Below are 21,596 nucleotides of genomic sequence, written 5' to 3'. Positions count from 1 at the left end.
TTTGATCTGACTTGAGTGTTCACAGGCGTCAGTGCGATAGCTGGGGATGCGAGACACTCGCTTGCCAAACGATATCGGAGAAACGCTGCCGTACCTCATATTAAAAATGTATTCATTTAATAATTTAATATTCTAGGGAAGCTGATTGATAAAAAAGAACTATAGTAATTACTAGTCAGATGCGCAGAAAATATAATAACCTAGGTTTCAATACTTTAGTCTGTTACTTCTTCTAGAATCACACCAGGATCGTGGAAACCAGACTCTTTGTAATCTAAACAGCTTTGCTAATTATCTGTTGGAATTAGTGGGGGTGGGCAGAATATGTAAAAACACATGTAAGGGTAGAGTGGAAGGGCGATGGGGATCCGCTATGCTGCGTTTAATCACTCAGCCCGATGTTGGTGCCATTAGCCACCAGGGGGGAGCAGACAGGTTCCGTTTACGCACTAAAAGTGAAATTACACTGTAGTACCGCCATGAATGTTCCGCACCTGCAGGGTCCTGCCTCCTCTCCTGACTGCCACCCCGTGTCACTGTTCAGATCATGTCTGGGGTGTTTTTTCTGACACCTCTTCCTTGTTGCCCTAACCTCCCCCCCATTTCTGTGGTGCAGGGGACTCGCTACCATCCTTCTTTACCAAGCTGTAGCCTGAAAAGTGCTTTTGCTGTCCCTCACTGAGTACCGAGAGGCTCAGTGGGAGCTTCTGCCCTCAGGCTGTCGCATTATTTAACACTTCCCTGGCCAGTTGTAATGTAATATTCGCTCCTTACTCCTGCGCCATGCACCGTGTTGGGGCTATGATGCACACCACTTGTTTTTCAGTGTCACTTAACTGTTGCTGACCACCTCGCATTTAACTGCAGTTTACAGCCGTCACATCCTGTCTCCTGCGGCCCTGTCCTGCAGTCGTTTGGCCACCAGGGGTCTCCCTTACTAGCCACCCCGCGTCCCAAACAGTCCCCCCCGCCCTTCAGGTTGCCGTCGTCGGATATAATTACAACCCTCACCGGTGTTTGATTATCACTCGTCTGTAGTGAAGTCTTACACCTGTCTGTCCTCAGTGCGTTTTGGTGCCCCCTGTCCTGTGCTCCTCAATCCCGTCATTGTTCCCCTGTTACTCTTCCAATCTGCTGGTAGGTCCTAGTAGGGACCTCCTACAAGCCATAGTCCCTGCAATAAAGTTTAACCGTCCCCCAGGCTGCTTTGGGGTTTCTTTGTGCTTTTTTGGACATCAGACCATTTCCCTTGCGACTGAGAAACCGAATCCTTGAATCCGTGAATCCCAGTCTAGAACTTTAACCTAGTAACAAGCAGAAAGAAGCCCAGACACTCAAAGGCTCCACTTGACTGGGCAGAAGGTCAGCAGATTAACCTGCAGGAACATCCCAGGGGCGAATAAGCCCAGTCTGGGCCGAAAAGCATGCTTCACAAAGAAAATCATCCTCGAGTTCCCTCCCTGAAATGTTATTTTGCTTTCACTAGCGTACAAAAAAAAAGCATTTCCGTTTTTCTACCTATATATAGCTTATATAACGATATCTTGGGGACTTGCTAAGCATTTCTCGCTGTTGTCAATAACACTTTTTATTAGCTGATGCTCCTTTTGTTCTGATTATTCATCTATTGTGAGAAAAAAAAAAACCTTGGCAACAAACCGGAGACACTGTATGCTGGAGACAACCCATATAGATGCCGTTGCCATGGAGAGAAGAGAAGGATGCAGGAACGAGAGGAAAATAATGCTGGGATTTAAGAGCAGACCTTGCTGTTCCGGAAGCTGAGACTTTGGGAATGGAGGGAAGCTCCCCACTGTTATTGTAGTCAGGCCTCATATTCTTTAGCCCCTTTGGCTCAGCACGTAGAGCACCGGCGTGACAATGGTTGTGGGTTCGAATCCCTGGGCGCGTGCAAATAAGTGAAACTTTTCCTTCTACTGCAAGTCGCTTTGGATGAAACGGCAGCTGCTGTATCTGGATTTGCAGGGTCCTTTATAAGAAGAAACGCGTTTGTTTGTCTCAGGGAGCTGCAAGGCACGGTATCGGCTGGCGTGGGGACTTAGCGACTCATTACCCAGGAATGTCATACAGTGCTGTGCAAAAGTCTTTGGCCGTCAAAGAAAACTATGTTCTAATGATCTTCATGTTGGTGTACAAATATTATATCGTGTCCGTCAAAGTGTGTTAGCTTAACCGCTTCGAAACAATTGACCACTAACACACCTTCTATGGCTAATCAATACCTCACTGGCTTTTGTTAACTAATTGAATAAACGAATTAAGTCAGCTGGTGGTGAAATTTGATGAATACACGGAATGCCTAAGGTGCCCCTGAGGAGAGGTTTGGGAACTGAAGCGGTGTTCATCTAGCCATCCAGCAAGGTATGGATTTGGAGAGCAGATGAAATTCTTGTTAGTTTTTATTGTGTTACTCCTCATTTGCATGTGTTCTAATGCTAAATAGTTTTTTTTTTGTCTGAGGAAATGTATACACTTACTAACTAGATAAACAGTATTAAACATTTTCAGCGACAGACTTTTGCAAAGTTCTGTGCTTCAAGATTTCATGCGTGATCTTTTTTACTTTAATCCTGTTCCATCAGGGATCGCCATCCTGTCCATACGTGGAAAAATGTGCTCGTGGTCAGACTCCTCTATGCCATGGCTGTTTCAAATACCACAAAAAAAATTGCATTTTGATCGCAGTGTCCGTCAGAATTTCCCGTAACATTGATTCCTCTCTCCCGCTCCTTTGACCCCCGAAAGGTAAACACACAATCCCCAGATCTCTGTTACTGTATCCTTAATTACGCGATTATTTTTTACCATTAATACTCTCTGCTCCCCTTTGTGACTGATGTCAACAAGAACAGCCTGGCACACCTGTGAACGGCAATAATCTGGGTGCGTAATTATAAAAGCCATCAAACACCCCCAGCTGGACAAAAATTATGGTTTGGAAAATGAGATCTTCTAATGTGGTGTGAGATGCTGGAGAACAATTACGTTATTATTTTGATGACAGCTTGGTTGTTATAGAATGGGGGGGGGGCAATGCACACAGATGGGATTTCCAACTGCATTTTCAGAGGGAGGTGGGGGGGGACAAAGAAGTGGGGAGATCAGCGAGGAGAGGACTTCATTAGGATCTAATCATACTGTTACCACTGTGACTGAAGAGGAAGAAACTGTTAATGCAAAATGGTGGAAGAATATCGCAGATATCAGTCAAGGGACGTTCTGTTAAACTCTGTGATTGAACAATTCAGGTTATTAGCAGGCCAAATGTCTCTTGCTAATGGTGTGTGTGTGTGTGCGTGTGTGTGTGCGTGTGTGTGTGCGTGTGTGTGCGCGTGTGTGTGCGCGTGTCAGCATGATGCTTGTGCCCTGCGGTGGGTCGGCGCCCCATCCTGGGTTGTTCTCTACCGTACACCCATAGCTTCTGGGACAGGTTCCAAACTGTCATGGCCGTTCATTGGACCAGGTGTCAGGGGCACCGGAGGGACTCTGGCAGATTCAGAGGACCCAGCACATTATAGGGCCATCGAAATGCACCGTTTTTGGTCCCCTAACCTGGTTCAGAAAAATCTAGTAGGACGCCCAAAGAGACAGTATACAAACAATATACACTACACACACAATATACACTACACACACAATATACACTACACACACAATATATACTACACACACAATATACAGTACACACAATATACACTACACACACAATATATACTACACACACAATATACACTACACACACGATATATACTACACACACGATATACAGTACACACACAATATACAGTACACACACAATATACACTACACACACAATATATACTACACACACAATATACACTACACACACAATATATACTACACACACAATATACAGTACACACACAATATACACTACACACACAATATATACTACACACACAATATACAGTACACACACAATATACACTACACACACAATATACACTACACACACGATTACCTTAACTTTTTCGTTTTCCACATTGTTACCAAACACACAAAGCCATATCTCTGCTATATTACCGTGGTTTTCTATAATAAACAGCAAAATGTGTTAAACGTGCCAATGAGAAAAAAAATCTTAAAATCTTAATTAAGTGCACTACATAGGCCTAAAAAAATCACAGTGACAACATACAGGCGCATTTCTTTATAAATAATCGTGTATTTTTGTGAGAGATTCATAAATGAGTGACTAAAAAAATATCCAAAAATATTATAATTCGTCGATCAGTACAGTCAGTGGTCAGCTCAGAATGAGGGTCGCGAACTTAACTAGGGACCAATTGGGCTGCTAATCAAACCGACCTGAACCGACCCGAACCGCATATCCCAGCATGCACATAGGATCGAGGTTCAAAGGTGGAAATCGGGACACATGTACACTTTCAAGGGACGTTATTTCTACAGCGCAGTTACTGCTCCATTTTTCAGCGTTAAAATATGACTTCAGAAGGGAAAGGTGCTGCTGATTGCGAATTATTGCGTTTAATTTACCTTCACTTAAAGGAAAATGGTTACAAGAAAGCTGCAAACGTGCTCAAGAAACGAGTCATCCAGGTGGATTTTTTGCAATAAAAACTTAATTGGCGCTGCCGATACAGAACGTTACTGATGGTTGTTTTTTGGTGAAAAATATGAACACTTTGCAGTATAAAGCTAACGTGGCAATGTTCTCTTATGAAAAATTAAAAATTGCATAACAGCATGTTTGGTGTTTATAATACTCTTAGCCTGGCTAAAATGTGCGGTTAACCTTGTTGAAGTGATTATGCACTTTGGAGTCGGACAGTGCTGAAAGAATTTAGTATAGTTATGTGATATGCATGACTTTAACTAGTTTAACTTACAGGACTGTGGTTTCATGTGAAATATAAATGTGCAGCGTGAGTTTGTTGCTTGAAAGTTTGTTTCAAAGATTTTTTTATTTGCTTAGCTACGTGATTTTGCGGTCGCCCGCTTTCCAGAAGATTCGATGGAAAGAACTTAAATTTTCCCAAGTATTAATTGTATGTTTCCGTTTTATACAGAGAGAAACTGAAGTGCAAACAACTTTGCACGAAATATACTTAGCCTGGATTAAGTAAGTCGTTGTTAAACTGTGGAGTAAATTATGCTTTTGGTGGGATTTTACGCGCTGCTTTGTGCACGTGACTTGCAGAAGACGCACGTGAGAAAATCTGATCTAACTGCTGTAATCTGATCTAACTGCCCCAGCCTGATTTAACTGCCCCAGTCTGATCTAACTGCTCCAATCTGATCTAACTGCTCCAATCTGATCTAACTGCTCCAGTCTGATTTAACTGCTCTAATCTGATCTAACTGCTCCAGTCTGATCTAACTGCTCCAATCTGATCTAACTGCTCCAGTCTGATTTAACTGCTGTAATCTGATCTAACTGCTGTAATCTGATCTAACTGCTCCAGTCTGATCTAACTGCTCCAATCTGATCTAACTGCTCCAGTCTGATTTAACTGCTGTAATCTGATCTAACTGCTGTAATCTGATCTAGCTGCTTCAGTCTGATCTAACTGCTGTAATCTAATCTAACTGCTCCAATCTGACCTAACTGCACCAGTCTGATCTAACTGCTGTAATCTGATCTAACTGCACTAGTCTGATCTAACTGCTGTAATCTGACCTAACTGCTCTAATCTGATCTAACTGCACCAGTCTGATCTAACTGCTGTAATCTGATCTAACTGCTCCAAGAAGGACGAAGCAGGAACCTGAGGTGGATGTGACCCCTGTGAGGAAGGCCAGGCCACCAGGATCTACGAGAGAGGCTGAGGCTGAGACTAAGTGTCAGTATACTTGGGTTAATCAGGGCTGCCAGATCTCACACATCTGGCGTGACACTGGTGCTTTCAGACCAACAAATCTTATGACAAATTTATTCCATTCCATTACAAATCTAAGCTCAGTGACATTAAAAGTGTTGGGGTACTTTTCAAACCTTACAGACTATTTACATGCATGTAACAGTTCTATTACCTTGTAAATGCGTGTGCAGGTGTGTGCAGACTCGTCTCGAATTGAAAATGTCACGCGGGCCAGCTGGCGAAAGTTTGTGACCATAGCTGGTTATTTGCGAGAGTTCAGATTTAATCCCTCCTGGTATGTGACCGCTGCTTTCTTCCTGTGAAGGTGCAGCGTTTGATCCTACAACCTGCTCAGACGCGGCAGGCCGACACCCAGTGGTGACCAGCGAGACGAGGTCATCGGACGGTGACAGCGAGGAGGACGCCGCCGTCCAGGTTTGTCACGCCTGAGAAAGGAAGACTTACCTTCGGTACGGTTTTCCCTCAAAAAGCCGCTGAGCTTCTCAGGGCTGATGGTATTCACTGGGGTCACTGGGCTGAAATGACGGTTATAACCGCACTTCCCAAATGCGGACAGCGTGAGGATCTGAATCAGCCACCATCAGCTTACGCTAAACACCAGCTTCTGTGGTCTTTGGAAAGGCTGTTATTTCATCAACCTTAAAGTTTGATACAGTCGAATATTGGTTAGTTAAAGGGAACAGGAGAGGCAGAGAATGCGGTTATCTGCTGATTCAGGAATCAGGAGTGTCCGGCTCCCAGCTCAGACATGTCAGCTTATACAGTGGTGTTTGTTATTCACGCATACTGGGTCTCCTTTCATCAAGTTTCATCACAAAATATATTTTGTTCTTTATACAAAACGCACAAAAACAATAGGCACTCACCCTATATTTAATTTTCTTCGTAAATTTGAAAATAAGCTCTCCCAGTCGCCTGGTGAAGAGTGTGTATAAACAATGACTGCGAATCTGCTGGCTAATGCAAAAATTGCATATCAGACTACATTTCTTACAGAACTAACCCAGTCGGGAGTAGCGAAAATTTCTTAAGTTACACCACTGGACAATGTGGTAATTTCTCTATAGTGAGTGAGCAGACCTCCAAGACTGCAGCCATACCTCTCTGGTAAAATTATTATTATTATTTTTATTTTAGAAGGCAGCTGGAACAGCAAAACCTACATTTACCAAGCTGGCTCTAGTAGGTGCCCCCGGCAGCTTAGTGCCGCCCAAGCCCCTCCAGGTTCAAGGTGCCCCCCGAGCGCTGGCTGTAGAGGGGCAGCCGATGGCACAGAGACAGACGGCAGTGATGAGTCAGGCAGTGAAGACCAGGTTACTCCGCTGCTGAGCTTTACGTCCAAAAAGTGTGATTTTAGCATAGAAGTGCGATTTAGCATAGAAAATCCTCCTAGAGTTACCATGAGAAACATGACCGTGGACTCTGTCCGTCTCTTAGCCATTGTAAACCTGGCTCCCCACCAGCAATCGCCACTTTATCCAGTGGACACTGCCCAACACTTCTACTTCTGTGCCACGTCTATTCAGTTTATCACTTCTACGGCAGCCGCCATATCTGTTGTGCGGCGTGGGTACCCCTAGCTCTCTTGTGTGTCAGTCTATGCATCTTCTATTTCTATCTATTAGCTATTATTCTCCTCTTCCCCCTCCCTCATGTGTTGCGCCTGTCCTGCCTGCAGTCTCTGCACTGTATGTATGTATCCTACATTGCGGTCCTGAGTGGTGTTATTTTATGCCACTACTGTATACGCTGTGGATTGTATACAGACGGCATGACAGTAGTGGTGCACCTGGCAATTTTTGACTTGATAATGAAGCCGACATGCTGTAACGACGTAGCGTCAGTCATGAGGCAATGATCTGAGCTCACAGCTGTGGATATAACTCATTATCTGCTGGTGTGTTTGTGAAGACGCTATTGCCTGTCCGTGTTCACCGGGTCTGTTGACTGCGTGCACTGAACGTCACCTCTGCCCTCCTTTCTGGTAATTGGGCGTGCACTGATGAGCCCTCTCTGGAATACAGATATCTAGTCTGACAGCCCAGGCCAAGGCCAGGTCTGCCGGTCCAAGCAAGGCTGAAACGTTGACGTCCGCAGCAAGAGTGAAGCCCAGTGGTCCAGAAGCAGCAGTGAGCGCCAGTGAATCGGACAGTGAAGATGGGCTTCCAGCAGCTCAGGTTTAGTAGTGTCTGAAGTGGCTGTTTTGATGGTTGATGACTCATAAACAAGGTTTAATATCCATGCGTAGAACCCCAACATTGTATGCTGCTGCTATTACTAAAGTTATGAATCGATTAAAAAAAGCAACTAATTAATTGCCTAGTTTTCTGTGATTGATCACAACTATTCTTAAAAAGTATAATCGTAAATATACATTAAATCCCCAAATTAATGTAGAGTTACATTAATTAAACACAAGTGTAAACGACCACCGAGGCACATTGTGATCTGATCACTCAAAGCGCTAGCGGAGGTGGTTCCGGAACATGTTTCACCAGGAATCTTTTGTAGAGTAAACGTTAAGGTGTTCTGATGCGTCGTCGACAAGGACGATAACTGTGCCCGCGCCCATTTCAGCTTCTTGCGCAAGTAGCGAAATCTCAGCACAGGTGACGGACTTTCACAACCTTGGAGACACAGGCGTAGACGGTAAAGTGTCTCAGCAGTGAACTTGTGATCCAGTTGTGCAGAAAGTGGAAACGAGGCCGAACCGACCTGGTCGTCAGTGGGCCCAACATCACAAACCGATTCCCCGGCGTCCTCTGCGTTTTTATTACATGATCTCGTTTAGAGAGCAGTCGTGACTTCGGTGACGGCCAGCCTGGCTGGAGCTGGGACCAGGACCCCCGCGGTAGAGAGGGAGGCGGGCAGCCTGGCCGGAGCTGGGACCAGGACCCCCGCGGTAGAGAGGGAGGCGGGCAGCCTGGCCGGAGCTGGGACCAGGACCCCCGCGGTAGAGAGGGAGGCGGGCAGCCTGGCCGGAGCTGGGACCAGGACCCCCGCGGTAGAGAGGGAGGCGGGCAGCTCGCAGACGGGCAGCCTGGCCGGAGCTGGGACCAGGACCCCCGCGGTAGAGAGGGAGGCGGGCAGCCTGGCCGGAGCTGGGACCAGGACCCCCGCGGTAGAGAGGGAGGCGGGCAGCTCGCAGACGGGCAGCTCGCAGACGGCCAGCCTGGCCGGAGCTGGGACCAGGACCCCCGCGGTAGAGAGGGAGGCGGGCAGCCTGGCCGGAGCTGGGACCAGGACCCCCGCGGTAGAGAGGGAGGCGGGCAGCCTGGCCGGAGCTGGGACCAGGACCCCCGCGGTAGAGAGGGAGGCGGGCAGCTCGCAGACGGGCAGCCTGGCCGGAGCTGGGACCAGGACCCCCGCGGTAGAGAGGGAGGCGGGCAGCTCGCAGGCGGGCAGCCTGGCCGGAGCTGGGACCAGGACCCCCGCGGTAGAGAGGGAGGCGGGCAGCCTGGCCGGAGCTGGGACCAGGACCCCCGCGGTAGAGAGGGAGGCGGGCAGCTCGCAGGCGGGCAGCCTGGCCGGAGCTGGGACCAGGACCCCCGCGGTAGAGAGGGAGGCGGGCAGCCTGGCCGGAGCTGGGACCAGGACCCCCGCGGTAGAGAGGGAGGCGGGCAGCCTGGCCGGAGCTGGGACCAGGACCCCCGCGGTAGAGAGGGAGGCGGGCAGCCTGGCCGGAGCTGGGACCAGGACCCCCGCGGTAGAGAGGGAGGCGGGCAGCCTGGCCGGAGCTGGGACCAGGACCCCCGCGGTAGAGAGGGAGGCGGGCAGCTCGCAGACGGCCAGCCTGGCCGGAGCTGGGACCAGGACCCCCGCGGTAGAGAGGGAGGCGGGCAGCTCGCAGACGGCCAGCCTGGCCGGAGCTGGGACCAGGACCCCCGCGGTAGAGAGGGAGGCGGGCAGCCTGGCCGGAGCTGGGACCAGGACCCCCGCGGTAGAGAGGGAGGTGGGCAGCTCGCAGACGGGCAGCCTGGCCGGAGCTGGGACCAGGACCCCCGCGGTAGAGAGGGAGGCGGCAGCTCGCAGGCGGGCAGCTTAACGTCTCTCAAATTAACGTCTGTTTTTGTTGGTTTTTTTTTTTTTTTGTCTTTAAATCGGACTGAATATAAACCGCTGCACAGCCTCCTCCATCTGCCCGTTGCTCTGGAAACTCGTGCATTTTGAAGGTGGAGGATTTACTGGGAGCATACAGTTTCATTCGTTGGGTCAGACTTATTGATTTATATTATTAGTGGTACCATTATATCGTACAGCCCTGACCAGGAGAAACGATGGATGGATGGATGGATGGATGGATGGATATCAGTATGAGCTGGCTAATGGATACCTATTACAGAAGGGTGTCTTCATCAGCTCAAACTGACCTGTTTTGTCTGCAGAAGGTGTGACGGTTTCTTTCTGTTTCATTCTCACGTTTTCGTCTGTGATACAGGAGCCAGCAACAATCCCCAGACCTACCCCTGCCAGACAGCCGCCCACCGAGAAGGACCCTGCTGTCCCCGTGAAGGACAGCCTCTGTGCCCCCCTCCTGCCTGATGCTGCAGCCTGGCCCCCTGCAGAGGGGGAGGCCGGGACCTCGGATGTGGAGCGCAGCGCCGAATCGGCCCGCGAAGGCCCGGCTACACGGCAGGTGGGCTTTGCCTTTGTATCTGTTTTCTTATCTCTTCAATCCTCCCCCGCAGTGTCCGTCCTCATATTGGCTGATTTTTGTTGTCAGACTTGTAATAGTGACGTCAATAAGTGCTCTCATACAATGTCCTCTCGTGGCTGTTTGTGTTTACAAATCTATGGAGGTCCTTTTGCGTCTTACGTTGCTAAGTACCAAGGCGGCAGGATACCGCTAACCAGTTATCAGGCCCGGTATGTGTCAGCGCTTCTGTGACATTCCCTCCCGCGCTGCAGAAATCCGTAGCGAGACCCAAAGCTAAATTGGTATCCCCAGCCCCCGAGCGAGGTCGACGCTGTAATTACTGCAGCACCAGCGAAAGCTAGCATCACCTCTGACATACATGTGACCCCCACAAAGAGAGCAAAGAGCTCAGGCAGTGACAGCCAATCGGAACGCGACGTTGACATCCCGCCAACGCAGGTCCAGTCATCTGTGTTAGTGGAGCAGGGATCGTCTCACCGCTCCTCAGCTGTCATATTGCTGTAGGAGCGTGATGTCATTTATAGATATCACTGGAACGACACAATAATTTAAGATCTGTAGGTCTTTAGACCATTTTGGGAATGCCTAAAATCAAACTCTAATTAGAAGGTTGCATTTCTGATTTGTATTGATACAACTGTTTTGCTTTAGAGTTTCAAAAAATGAACCAGATGTTTTGGTTCTGAAACTGAATCCTGTTTTTATTTGTTTTTTTTGTTTGGGGAATAGGTATCCATTAGCCAGCCTTCAGCGACCCCAGAAATGACTGGCATAGGGGAGACTTCAGACAGTGACCGTGGCAACAGTGACCGTGGCAACAGTGACCGTGGCAACGCTGATGCGAGGGAGGATTCACCTGTCCAGGCTAGTCTCACCTGACAGCAGGATGACTGCTGTCCTCAGTCTGCTACCCAATTATCACTGAGGCTCAGACTGGATTTTAGACACAAATTCATGAAGACTTGTTATGTTTTGACACAGGCTGTACGAGATGACATTTTGGTAAATTAGTACTTTCAGGAACAAATATTTGAAAGACGTGTTCTGCTGGTGTTGAAATTTTATGCAGTACCAGTCAAAAGTTTGGGTCAGGTGGCCAGGTCATGTGACGCGACATGCTACCACTCTCCTTTGTAGGCAGCTTGGCGTGTCTAAACTTTTCACTGCTACTTAATACAAGTCCAGCTTCTCGACCACCATCTGAATGTCTTGCATTATATTAAATTGCTTTGGGGTGCATTAATTTCTTTTTTATTTCAACTGTACCTTCTGCAGGTCCATTCCAAAGTCTGTATCTCATACTGTATTTCTGTCCGTTTGTCTTTTGGTATAAAAGATATTCGTGCTTCAGAGACCTGCCAAGCAGACTCCATCCACCGGGGGCACTGTTGGTCCAGTGAAGCCCCTCCTCTTTCTCTCCACCCCTGTCCTGGCTGGAGCCAGACGCAGGACCCCTGCTGTAGAGCAGGGAATCGGGAGCTTGGAGCCGGAGAGCAGCGCTGAGTCAGGGGCTGAAGATCGAGCCGCACAGCAGGTGAGCTTCTCATGCAAATCTAGCATCTCGGGATTCCGGAATTTGATCTTTAAGTACAACTGTGTGAGGAACAAGCGACTGGACAGGCATCTATAGTTTTATCATGACATTCGCACGCTGATGCTCTTATCAAAAAAGAAGTTTTATTATAAACTGATTACTCTTGTCTTCTTTTGATATATATATTCCATTGTATATTTTCCATTTCAATTTCTCTTTGATACAGAAAACTTTGGTGGCACCCAAAGCTAAACCCTTCCCCGCTGCCCCGAAGTCGGCTGTGAGATCGACCTCCCCAGCACTAGTACAGCCCACCGGCAGCAACCCTGGTCCAAGCACAGCCCCGGCGGAGGCAGCAGGGGGCAACAGTGAGTCGCAAAGTGAGGACGGCCCACCGCTAACACAGGTGACACCATGCAGTGCTTGGAGTCGGCTTGGTGCCACTGTCCCATTCCTTGTTCATTAGTGTGACCTGGGGGGGTTTTGTTGACCAGGTGCTCTTCACCAAGGCCGCGGGCGGCGAGCCTGCTGAGAAGCCCGTCGAGTGGAAGACTTTGGACAGTGACACGGACATGGCTGTCCTGGTCCGTCACTCCTGAGTGGACAGATAATTCATCGCTTGTAACGCCAGTAAAGAGGCGTCTCCTCTGCCAGAAATCGTTGAAAGTTAACATGTTAAAGGCACTTGTTAGAAGGCTTTTTCTAAATTACACTGCACAGCTGTGCCCCGTACAATATTGCTTTCCCAATATCTATTTAAGGTACTTATAAAGAAGCCATAATGTTAATTGTCTTACACTAACTTTCCTTGGAAAATACACCACAGCCAATTACAATATAAAACCGAAGAAAACCTTTGGTTTGTGGCACTTCCTCACTCATCCATCCATCCACTGATCTTCTTCATCTTTCATTTCCAGGAAGCACCACTGGCCCCCAGTCCTCAGCCAGTGGGCCTGGCATCCAGCAGTTCAGCCTCTTCCTCTTCTATATCCACCCAAAAAACATCAGTATTGATCAAAAAGGACGAGAGGAGGAGTGCAGATCCGTCAGGCAGGGAGGACGGGGCTCCTGGAGCCAAAGCAATGTCTGCACCCGCGCTGGGGACCAGCGAGCCCCCCCCCACGCTGGCTGGGGCCACATGCAGCACCCCTGCTGTAGGGAGGGGGGCCGGGCGCTGGGACACGGAGACCAAAGACCGAGTCGCACAGCAGGTGACTTTTCCTTTGTTCTGTGGAATTCAAGAGATTATTGGCATACGGTCTGCAACCCGTCAGCTATTATGCATTGACAGTGTCTGCCTGTCCACCCAGTCATTGGTAAACACAGATTAAAAACAATAGAATTATGGCAATGAATACGTAAACACTGTACAATGGAAACATAGTGTGTGGCTCAGCGGGTTAGGAGGGCTGGACCTGTGATCGGAAGGTCGCAGGTTCAGATCCCAGGGTCAGCAGAGTGATTTCGTCATTGGGATTTTAATGTTGGAAGCAAAAACGTGGACCGTCTGGGGGTCCCTGAGGACTGAGTTTGAGAAGCTACTGTAGATGATAGGGATGGAGTCTCGGGTGCTTTGAGGAGGGAGGGTCGTTTAGGATCCTTTACTTCGTTTGCTCTCTGACTCTGCAGCAGGTTATGGGGTCTCGGGTGCTTTGAGGAGGGAGGGTCGTTTAGGATCCTTTACTTCGTTTGCTCTCTGACTCTGCAGCAGGTTATGGGGTCTCGGGTGCTTTGAGGAGGGAGGATCGTTTAGGATCCTTTACTTCGTTTGCTCTCTGACTCTGCAGCAGGTTATGGGGTCTCGGGTGCTTTGAGGAGGGAGGGTCGTTTTCATTCTTTTACTTCGTTTGCTCTCAGGTTAGTCTTTTCTCCGGGTCGTGTTTGATTCACACGTGTGCGCTGTGTTGTACTTTGTAGTCGCTTCAGAAAACATGTTAGAGGAAATGAGGTCTGTCCTTTAATCCGAGGCCGTGTCAGTCTGTTTTACCCTTATAACCAAATCTTCATTCAGACAGTCACAGCTGCCTCAAAAGTCCTTTCCAAGAGAACTTTGAAAGCTAGAACCAGGAACCTACTGAAGACTATTGAGAAGATCTATGGTGATCCAGACTCCTCGGGGAGAAGTGAGACACTTCTTGCAGGTAACTTTGTTTTTCACAGTTTTATTTGTTATATTAATGTGTGAGCAGAGGTTCCTACCCACTGCACAGTGATGACCGATGTCGTGATGCTAATCTGACAGTGACAGTGATAGTTGTGTATCCACGTTGATCTTTACGGGAAGGCCAGACGTTGAAGCTGACATACCTGACGTTATTGTGAAGGTTTAATCTAATCCTCCTGCAGTTTCTCCAAAAGTTTTATCGTCTAAGAGCACGAAGAGACTCACCGAGGATGAAGAGGAAAGTGCATGTGTTACTGTTAAGGTAAAATGCTAAGCAGGCTAATGCGCATTAGGCTGCATGTATGTTTGTCTTCTGGAAAATCATGGTGATTGCATGGTGAGTGTGACCGACGTTTTCTTCATAATTTTGTTGCCTGTCCATCTTCTGACGGCTTCTCCTGGTCAGAGTCATTATGGACCTGGAGCCTGTTCAGGGTCCAACATGGGGTGTTAGTCTGTATGAATGCTGCGTTTTTATTTGCCGTTACAGTACAGGCATAATTTGAACACTGATTTTCGCATTTACCATCATGCACTGCTTTGGGACACACACACACACTCATACAGGTGATAGTGAAGCTTGGGGTTTAGGGCGTGCAGAGTTATCAAGTTACTCTGGTTTACAAGATTTTTATTTCCTTCATAATTTTTAGCTGTCAGATAGATTTACAGTAAAATAACTCGCAATAATGGTTAATAATGGGCAGTTATGACGAATGGTGATTTCTTTATTTTTAACAACACAATCCTAACAATACTTCTCAAAATGAGACACTCATTGCTGCAAAAAGATAACTTAAAACATTAAAAGTAGCCTTGAAGCTAAGGCTGAACAATATCGGGGAATTTGCATTTCGATATTTGAAATCATCGTAATAAAAATCACAACATTTATAAAAATTTGCACTAGCACTATAGCCAAACAGAACTTATCTACCAACAGTCTGTACAGTATTTACTGGGAAAGACGAGTCAGTTCACATTTCGCTTGACTTGCCAAACTGGTACACTGGTAACTGCTGGTACACTGGCAACTGCTGGAACACTGGTAATTGCTGGTACACTGGTAATTGCTGGTACACTGGCAACTGCTGGTACACTGGTAACTGCTGGTACACTGGTAACTGCTGGTACACTGGTAATTGCTGGTACACTGGTAACTGCTGGTACACTGGTAACTGCTGGTACACTGGCAACTGCTGGTACACTGGCAACTGCTGGTACACTGACAGTTCGCTCGTATTTTTTAAAATAAAATAAGATTTTATTGAGAACGAATATCACAGAACATGAATTTGAAGAACATTGATAACAACCATGACAATCTAAACGTACATAAAGATGAAGGGCAGCAGGAAACTCACATTCTCTCACACTCATTGCAGCAACTTACGCCAATAGACAGACGGCCGAGCCAACAAATCGCTTGTTTTTCCTCAATATCCAGAACATTCCCAGTCATTGCATGACAATCAGGTCTTGTCTGTCTGACTCATATTTGTCTCAAACGCGCCGCACTAAATCTGCACATGCAGAACTAACACAGAAACAAAACTAAATTTCAGAGAATCACAGTTCATTTCATTGCTGCTAAATAATATTCAGAATAGCTAATTTATTATTCAGTTTTAAGATATTTTATTATACACGTTCTCGGACATTTGAATATTCGTAAATACCGACTCATCCCTAATAATTACCTTAACGTCTCTCTATTAAATCCTTGCAGTACTGCTTTGTACTTGCTCCTTTGATCCTGCTTTGTCTTCCTCCTGTCTTGCTCATAAAATTACTTAAATTCTTAAGTGTCTGATGCAGCTTGCATTTTGTATCAGCTCTCATGTCTGATTGGGTATTTGTGTGTCCCACTGCACTTTAACCTGCTTCGTGCGACGACTACGAGCGTAACGTCTGATGCGAAATAAAGGTAACTGCTGTACGTTTCTCTTAACAGGGCATTTCAGCTGGGTGTAGTTCCCATTCACCGATATTTGTAGCATCAAAAGGTAACTTTATTTTTAGGGTTTTATACTGAGGTCATATTATATAGCTACTTGTAATTGTCCAGTTAATGGATCACAGATTAAATGATATATTTAAGATGGGGCATATATGACAATCATACAGGATCCTTATAATGTTGGTCTGTGCTTCCTATATACAGTGTGATCATGTTATCGTGTCCTTGGATGGCCTATATGTATGAACGCTACATGGATTTCTTACAGACGATGCAATATGAATGAATGGTTACGTTTATATAGCACTTCTCAACACACCCAAAGTGCTTTGTGAAGGTGATGGCGAGCTGCTTTAACCCCCACCTGGATGAACCCCCACCTGGATGAACCCCCACCTGTCAGTCTGCGCCAGTACGCTCTCCACACAGTAGCTACGGTGGTGAAGGGTCAGGAGAAAATTCACCGGTTAGATACAGAGGATGATAAGGAGGCCAGATTTGAAAGGGCTACAGTGGGCAATTTTAGCCAGGACATTGGGCTACATGCCTATTCTTTCCATGGATGCCCCGGGGTCTTTCATGACCTCAGAGAATCAGGATCTCAGTTTTACATCTCATGCAAAGGATGGCACCATTTTTACATCCCAATGTCCCCATCGCTGGGACATTGGGACCCACACTGACCACAGGACCGGCTAACCTGCTGGCCACAGTGTCCCCATCACTGCACTGGGACATTGGGACCCACACAGACCACAGGACTGGCTAACATGCTGGCCACAGTGTCCCCATCACTGCACTGGGACATTGGGACCCACACTGACCACTGGACTGGCTAACCTGCTGGCCACAGTGTCCCCGTCACTGCACTGGGACATTGGGACCCACACAGACCACAGGACTGGCTAACATGCTGGCCACAGTGTCCCCATCACTGCACTGGGACATTGGGACCCACACTGACCACTGGACTGGCTAACCTGCTGGCCACAGTGTCCCCGTCACTGCACTGGGACATTGGGACCCACACAGACCACAGGACCGGCTAACCTGCTGGTCACACCATAGACCTCTTCCAGCAGCAATGCACTTTCCTCGGTGGTCTCCCATCCACGTACTGGCCAGGCCCAAACCTGCTGCGCTTCAGGGGGATTACCTGATCTGAACTGCAGGGAACATGGCTGAGAATCTTACTGTGACGGTTCTGTCTCCTGCTCTTTCAGACCTGACTTGTGCAGTGGCCACAAGCCTGGAGGACAGTGGGACTGCTGAAGAGGGGGCCTCTCAGGTTAGGAAGTGACTGCGTCGTGTGACATAACCATTCTAACAACATACCTCTGATACAGCTATTTTGGTGAAGTGTAGCTGATTCTGTTTTCTAAACTCAAGAACAAACGTTACACTCTGTGTTCAGTCTCTGTTGGACTCCAAGGATGCTCCTGTGCAAGGTGGAGAGAAAAAGAAGAGAAAAGGAAGGAAACAGGCCACCTTCCTGCAGCGTACGTCCTTCCCCAGCTCCCCAAATGCAGAGGCATGCGAAGGTGCCCCCCATGAACCCTGGAAGACATACGATTAGATATGGGGATTTGCTATATAGGGATGCTCGCCCACTCACATTTCTGTGTGCTCGTTCCTGATGTGATGAATGCACTGTGAGGTCTTCCGTTCTCTATGCAATAATCTGCATCTCTTGTTCAGCAGCTAAGACCACAACAATCGGCAAGGACATCAGCCTTGAGGACTCCACATCAAAACGTTTGCAGGTTGTACACTTGCTCTTGTTCTGTTTTTTACATGTGGGTGTTACAGGGGTGGAAAAAAATGCACAAAGTACGATTCCGAACCGCAATATTTGTGGAAAAAAAAGGCATCCAATGTCTCAAATATTAAACCACAGTGTAGGTATTTATTTCGTTAATGTTTCTAGCTTTTCCCTGGAGCTGGGTGTCTTGATGCTGGATGTCTTCCTTGCTCCTCTGACCAGCAGGCCTCTGCAGTGGCGCCACCTATTGAGCAGGAGGCCATTTGCACTCTGAAAACCTCGACAGTGGAGGCCAAGGGGAAGAGACGTGCAGATAAAATGGACTCCCCGGCAAAGAAGAAAAAGAAGAAGCGGGCAGGATGCTCAGAGGGGCGAGGCAGAGGTGCTGAATCTAATAGCTCCCAGGGTGTAGAGAAACAGGAGACATGGGCATTGACTCTTTCAGGTAATGTGTCTACAAGCTGTACGGACTTTTAGCTAAGGAGTGTATAACCACAGACTGATATGCTGAGCAGAGGCTTTGATACACATAGGCGAGCTTGCATATGAACTGACGACCTGAGACATGGGTAAACAAAGCTAGAAACTGAATCATGATCCCATCGAAACCGTTGGTTTTCATTCATTTCATTCATTCATTTCATTCATTCCGTATGACCAGATAGCGACACCTCAAAGGAACATCCGTCGGCTTCTGTGAATACCGCTCCCACCGTCATCACCCTATCCGGAGAAAAGAAGTGGAGGAGGATGAACAAAAAGAAAAAGAAGGTAAAATTGGAGGATGTGGAGAATGGAATGAGCGAGAGCACTTGGAAGATGGAGAAGGTTACACCTGGCAAGGCAAAGAGAGACTACCCTTCTGAGGTTAGCCAGGAACAAGTCACGGTCTCGAGGAAGATAGTGAGGAAATCCTCGTCCCTCAAGAGGGCGCTTTTCACTCTCGACACAACCAGCCTGAGCTCCAAGAAAAGGAAGGAGTCCGGTGAAGGCGTCACCTCAAAATCGGGGCCAGAAAACAAAACCAAGGTGCTTAAAAAGAAAGTCAAGAAGAACAAACATAAGCAAGCCGAAGCTGGAAGAGAGGGGGTGAAGATTGCAGGAAGTTGTGAGCCGGTCACTCTAGCTGGGAACCTGAGTGCACTTCTCAGAGTGAAGAGGAGAGAAAAGAGTAAGTATTATATTCCCCAGAGAGGAAAACCTTTGCTTTTAGGACTGGTCTGCCACTGCCGTTTTTCTCACTAGCATAACTCAAAAAGTATTTGTTGAGTATTTTTCAAATTTTGCTGACACATTATATGCATGAAGCTTAGAGCCGATTAAATTTTGAGACAAATTGCACCAAAATTGAAGCAGCCCCACATAGTGGTAACACAGAGGACAGCCTCAGATGCTAATCTGGTGAACCTGATTACATTGAGACAAGTCACACAAAGCTGGGCTTTTAATAAAGACTTTATGAAGAGGCGGGGGGTGTTCCATCTAATTTTGTTCCTGCAGTTTAACGCTTGTGTAGTACATTAACTATTAGCTAGCTCATTCGGTCCCAGTGCTCATGAAGCTGTTGACGTCTTTCATAGATCAAATCAAACAGAAGAACAGAAAACGGAAGAAGATGAAGACAACTCCTTACAGGTTCCTGCTGGACACACTTTCACCCATGAGGACCAGTCCAGAGCCAGATTAGGCCACTGAGTGAAAGGAGTGAAATGGGGAAAACCAGCCTTTGATTCGTGATCACAACAGACCACCGATGTTCATGTTTAACATGCAGGTTGTTATAAAATGTTCTCAATAAGAAAATCTACAAGTAGCATTAATGTCTGCGGAAGTTCTGTTATTCTCGTTACGTTTTCTAATGTTATTAGATTTAGTTGCTATGTAAAAGAAATAAAGTTTATCCGAAACCCTGATCTTACTTGTAGAGCCCTAAATATGGGGGGTCCTGGAGGTTAACACATTTTAAAGACTTTTACTGGATTCTCTGCCACGTTTAGTGATAATCTACCCATCTCTCATAACTGCTCAGCCAGGTCACTGTGAACCTGGAGCTGAGGCCGGGGAGCCCATGGGAACAGGGGCTGCCCAGAATGGAGGCTGTTCCCTGGCTGAACATGATTTAAAGCAATAGACACTTTATTGATCCTAGTGGGGAGTTTTCCTTTTTGCCTGCCCCATCTTGCTCTCCATGACACACATGTAAGGAATGAAGGACAGCCACCCAAAGCAGCACCCATAGAGCTGGGCGTTAAGGGCCATGCTCCAGGGCCCACAGACGTCACGATTCTGGGGAGGCCGGACTCAACCCAGCAACATTACTGGCACAGGCATGGAGGTTTAGCCCACAGAGCCACACGCTGCCCCAAGTACATTCAACCAGGAAGCTGGAAAATGTGCTGCAAACTGCAGGTACATAAATAAAAAGCTTAAGTTATGTGCCAAAAATCTCAACAGATGCTGACCTAAGAGCACAACATGTAGAGAACTGTACAGATATGGCCCAGTAGTCACCATGCTGCAAATTTACTCATTTCCTGGTCACTTCTCTTGCAAAGAGCGGTGCCACACTGATTTTCTGGCCGCTTGTGTAACATGAAATTTGGCTGTTGAGGTTACATCAGTGGATTATAATGCAAAGAACAGACCATCGAGAAACGATATATACCAGCAGATTTATTACACAGGAGAGGACATTAAGAAATTTCACATTGTGATACAAATATCTTTAGTCTTTGACATACAATGTCACGTGGTCGAGATCATCTTATGCAGTATGACCCGTCATGCTTTGACCTTAACAAGCCCCTCTAATGCCTTTGCCACCTGGTCCATGTTCATGTTGTCCAGTGCCACACTGCTTTCTTTACCAAATTCTGAAAACAGACAAGCAATTTAAGCATTAACATACACTTATATACGACCAAACTCCAAACTGAAATCATGCTACGATTCTGAAGAAAGCGTTTCATCAGATACTGTCATAGTTGCTCTTACCAAACCGAGCCCAGAGTTTAGGCTTGACTCCTGAACATTCCCTGATCAAAATGGGAAACTCGGGATTTGCTTTCTTTAAAGTCACGTAATGCTGTTCCACGAAGTCCCTGTCAAAGGAAATCATTAAGTAAATTTCACTAAATCATAATTTATAACCTTACACTAATAATTTATTTAGCTCGTAAAATATTTTAAGTAAAACCATATCCATTTAAATGTGCGTTTAACTATGTTTACATAGTTGTTATGGGTTCTGAAAAACATTAAAGCCATTGTTATTATAGTACTATTGCATCCAAACGGATAACAGCCTAGCCACACAGAGAGATGTAATTCCGTTAATTCAATGCGCTTCAGCATAATTAAAATCCATTACTCAAGGATATGCTACCTTGCCCCTTGACTCGCTGGCGACGTCTGGCAGAAATGTAAGCGAACCTCCCGAATATTCCTGCCAAGGTTAGACCCAATAGCTCTGACAACCGCGGCAGCCATGATTTTCACCTTTAGCGCAGTAGATGTTGTGAGTCACGCCCCTTTCTATTATATACCAATAAAAGTTCGAGGAGCTTCTCCGTTATAAACCAATTATGGTCAGAGATTCAGAGTGACAATAAAATCAGCCAATCGACAGAGT

The 21,596-nt window shown here is 46.9% G+C and overlaps 2 protein-coding genes across 12 annotated transcripts; one reads left to right on the top strand and one right to left on the bottom strand.

Annotated features, from left to right (window-relative positions):
- The first annotated feature begins 4,414 nt into the window (after window positions 1-4,414).
- LOC125719906 (treacle protein-like) lies at window positions 4,415-19,878 on the top strand. 11 transcript variants are annotated; one of them, XM_048994758.1, is made up of 20 exons: window positions 4,415-4,602; window positions 5,073-5,125; window positions 5,758-5,846; window positions 6,190-6,299; window positions 7,910-8,062; window positions 10,324-10,521; window positions 11,272-11,406; window positions 11,879-12,076; window positions 12,303-12,482; window positions 12,571-12,660; window positions 12,997-13,290; window positions 14,091-14,220; window positions 14,426-14,505; window positions 16,198-16,249; window positions 17,427-17,491; window positions 17,618-17,744; window positions 17,902-17,966; window positions 18,188-18,410; window positions 18,627-19,136; window positions 19,546-19,878. In XM_048994758.1, the coding sequence occupies exons 1-20, from the start codon at window positions 4,486-4,488 to the stop codon at window positions 19,650-19,652; spliced, it is 2,976 nt and encodes a 991-aa protein (XP_048850715.1). In that variant the 5' UTR covers window positions 4,415-4,485; the 3' UTR covers window positions 19,653-19,878. The 11 variants fall into 11 exon arrangements, with proteins under 11 accessions (XP_048850715.1, XP_048850717.1, XP_048850721.1 ...); XM_048994760.1 differs by having other exon boundaries at window positions 5,755-5,846; window positions 14,438-14,505; XM_048994764.1 differs by having other exon boundaries at window positions 5,755-5,846; window positions 17,618-17,702; window positions 17,905-17,966; window positions 18,191-18,410.
- Window positions 19,879-20,618: 740 nt separating this feature from the next.
- ndufa2 (NADH:ubiquinone oxidoreductase subunit A2) lies at window positions 20,619-21,504 on the bottom strand. The gene is made up of 3 exons (XM_048994796.1): window positions 21,351-21,504; window positions 20,960-21,066; window positions 20,619-20,838 (listed from the first exon to the last, which is right to left on the bottom strand). The coding sequence occupies exons 1-3, from the start codon at window positions 21,452-21,454 to the stop codon at window positions 20,747-20,749; spliced, it is 303 nt and encodes a 100-aa protein (XP_048850753.1). The 5' UTR covers window positions 21,455-21,504; the 3' UTR covers window positions 20,619-20,746.
- Between the last annotated feature and the right edge of the window lie 92 nt (window positions 21,505-21,596).

Source organism: Brienomyrus brachyistius, chromosome 24 (genome assembly GCF_023856365.1).
Source record: "Brienomyrus brachyistius isolate T26 chromosome 24, BBRACH_0.4, whole genome shotgun sequence".
Taxonomy (NCBI): Eukaryota; Metazoa; Chordata; class Actinopteri; order Osteoglossiformes; family Mormyridae; genus Brienomyrus; species Brienomyrus brachyistius.
Note: the sequence above shows the minus strand (reverse complement) of the source record. Positions and strands in the feature narration are given on the sequence as shown.

Bases quoted from the DNA above. Each gene is read 5' to 3' on its own strand.
- LOC125719906 (XM_048994755.1), top strand. From the start codon at position 4,486: ATGACTTCAGAAGGGAAAGGTGCTGCTGATTGCGAATTATTGCGTTTA. The intron at 6,300-7,909 runs GTTTGTCACGCC...TCTGGAATACAG, and splicing joins AGGAGGACGCCGCCGTCCAG to ATATCTAGTCTGACAGCCCA. The intron at 14,506-16,197 runs GTAAAATGCTAA...TTCTCTTAACAG, and splicing joins GTGCATGTGTTACTGTTAAG to GGCATTTCAGCTGGGTGTAG.
- ndufa2 (XM_048994796.1), bottom strand. From the start codon at position 21,454: ATGGCTGCCGCGGTTGTCAGAGCTATTGGGTCTAACCTTGGCAGGAAT. The intron at 21,067-21,350 runs GTAGCATATCCT...TTCCTTTGACAG, and splicing joins CCAGCGAGTCAAGGGGCAAG to GGACTTCGTGGAACAGCATT. The intron at 20,839-20,959 runs GTAAGAGCAACT...GTCTGTTTTCAG, and splicing joins TAAACTCTGGGCTCGGTTTG to AATTTGGTAAAGAAAGCAGT.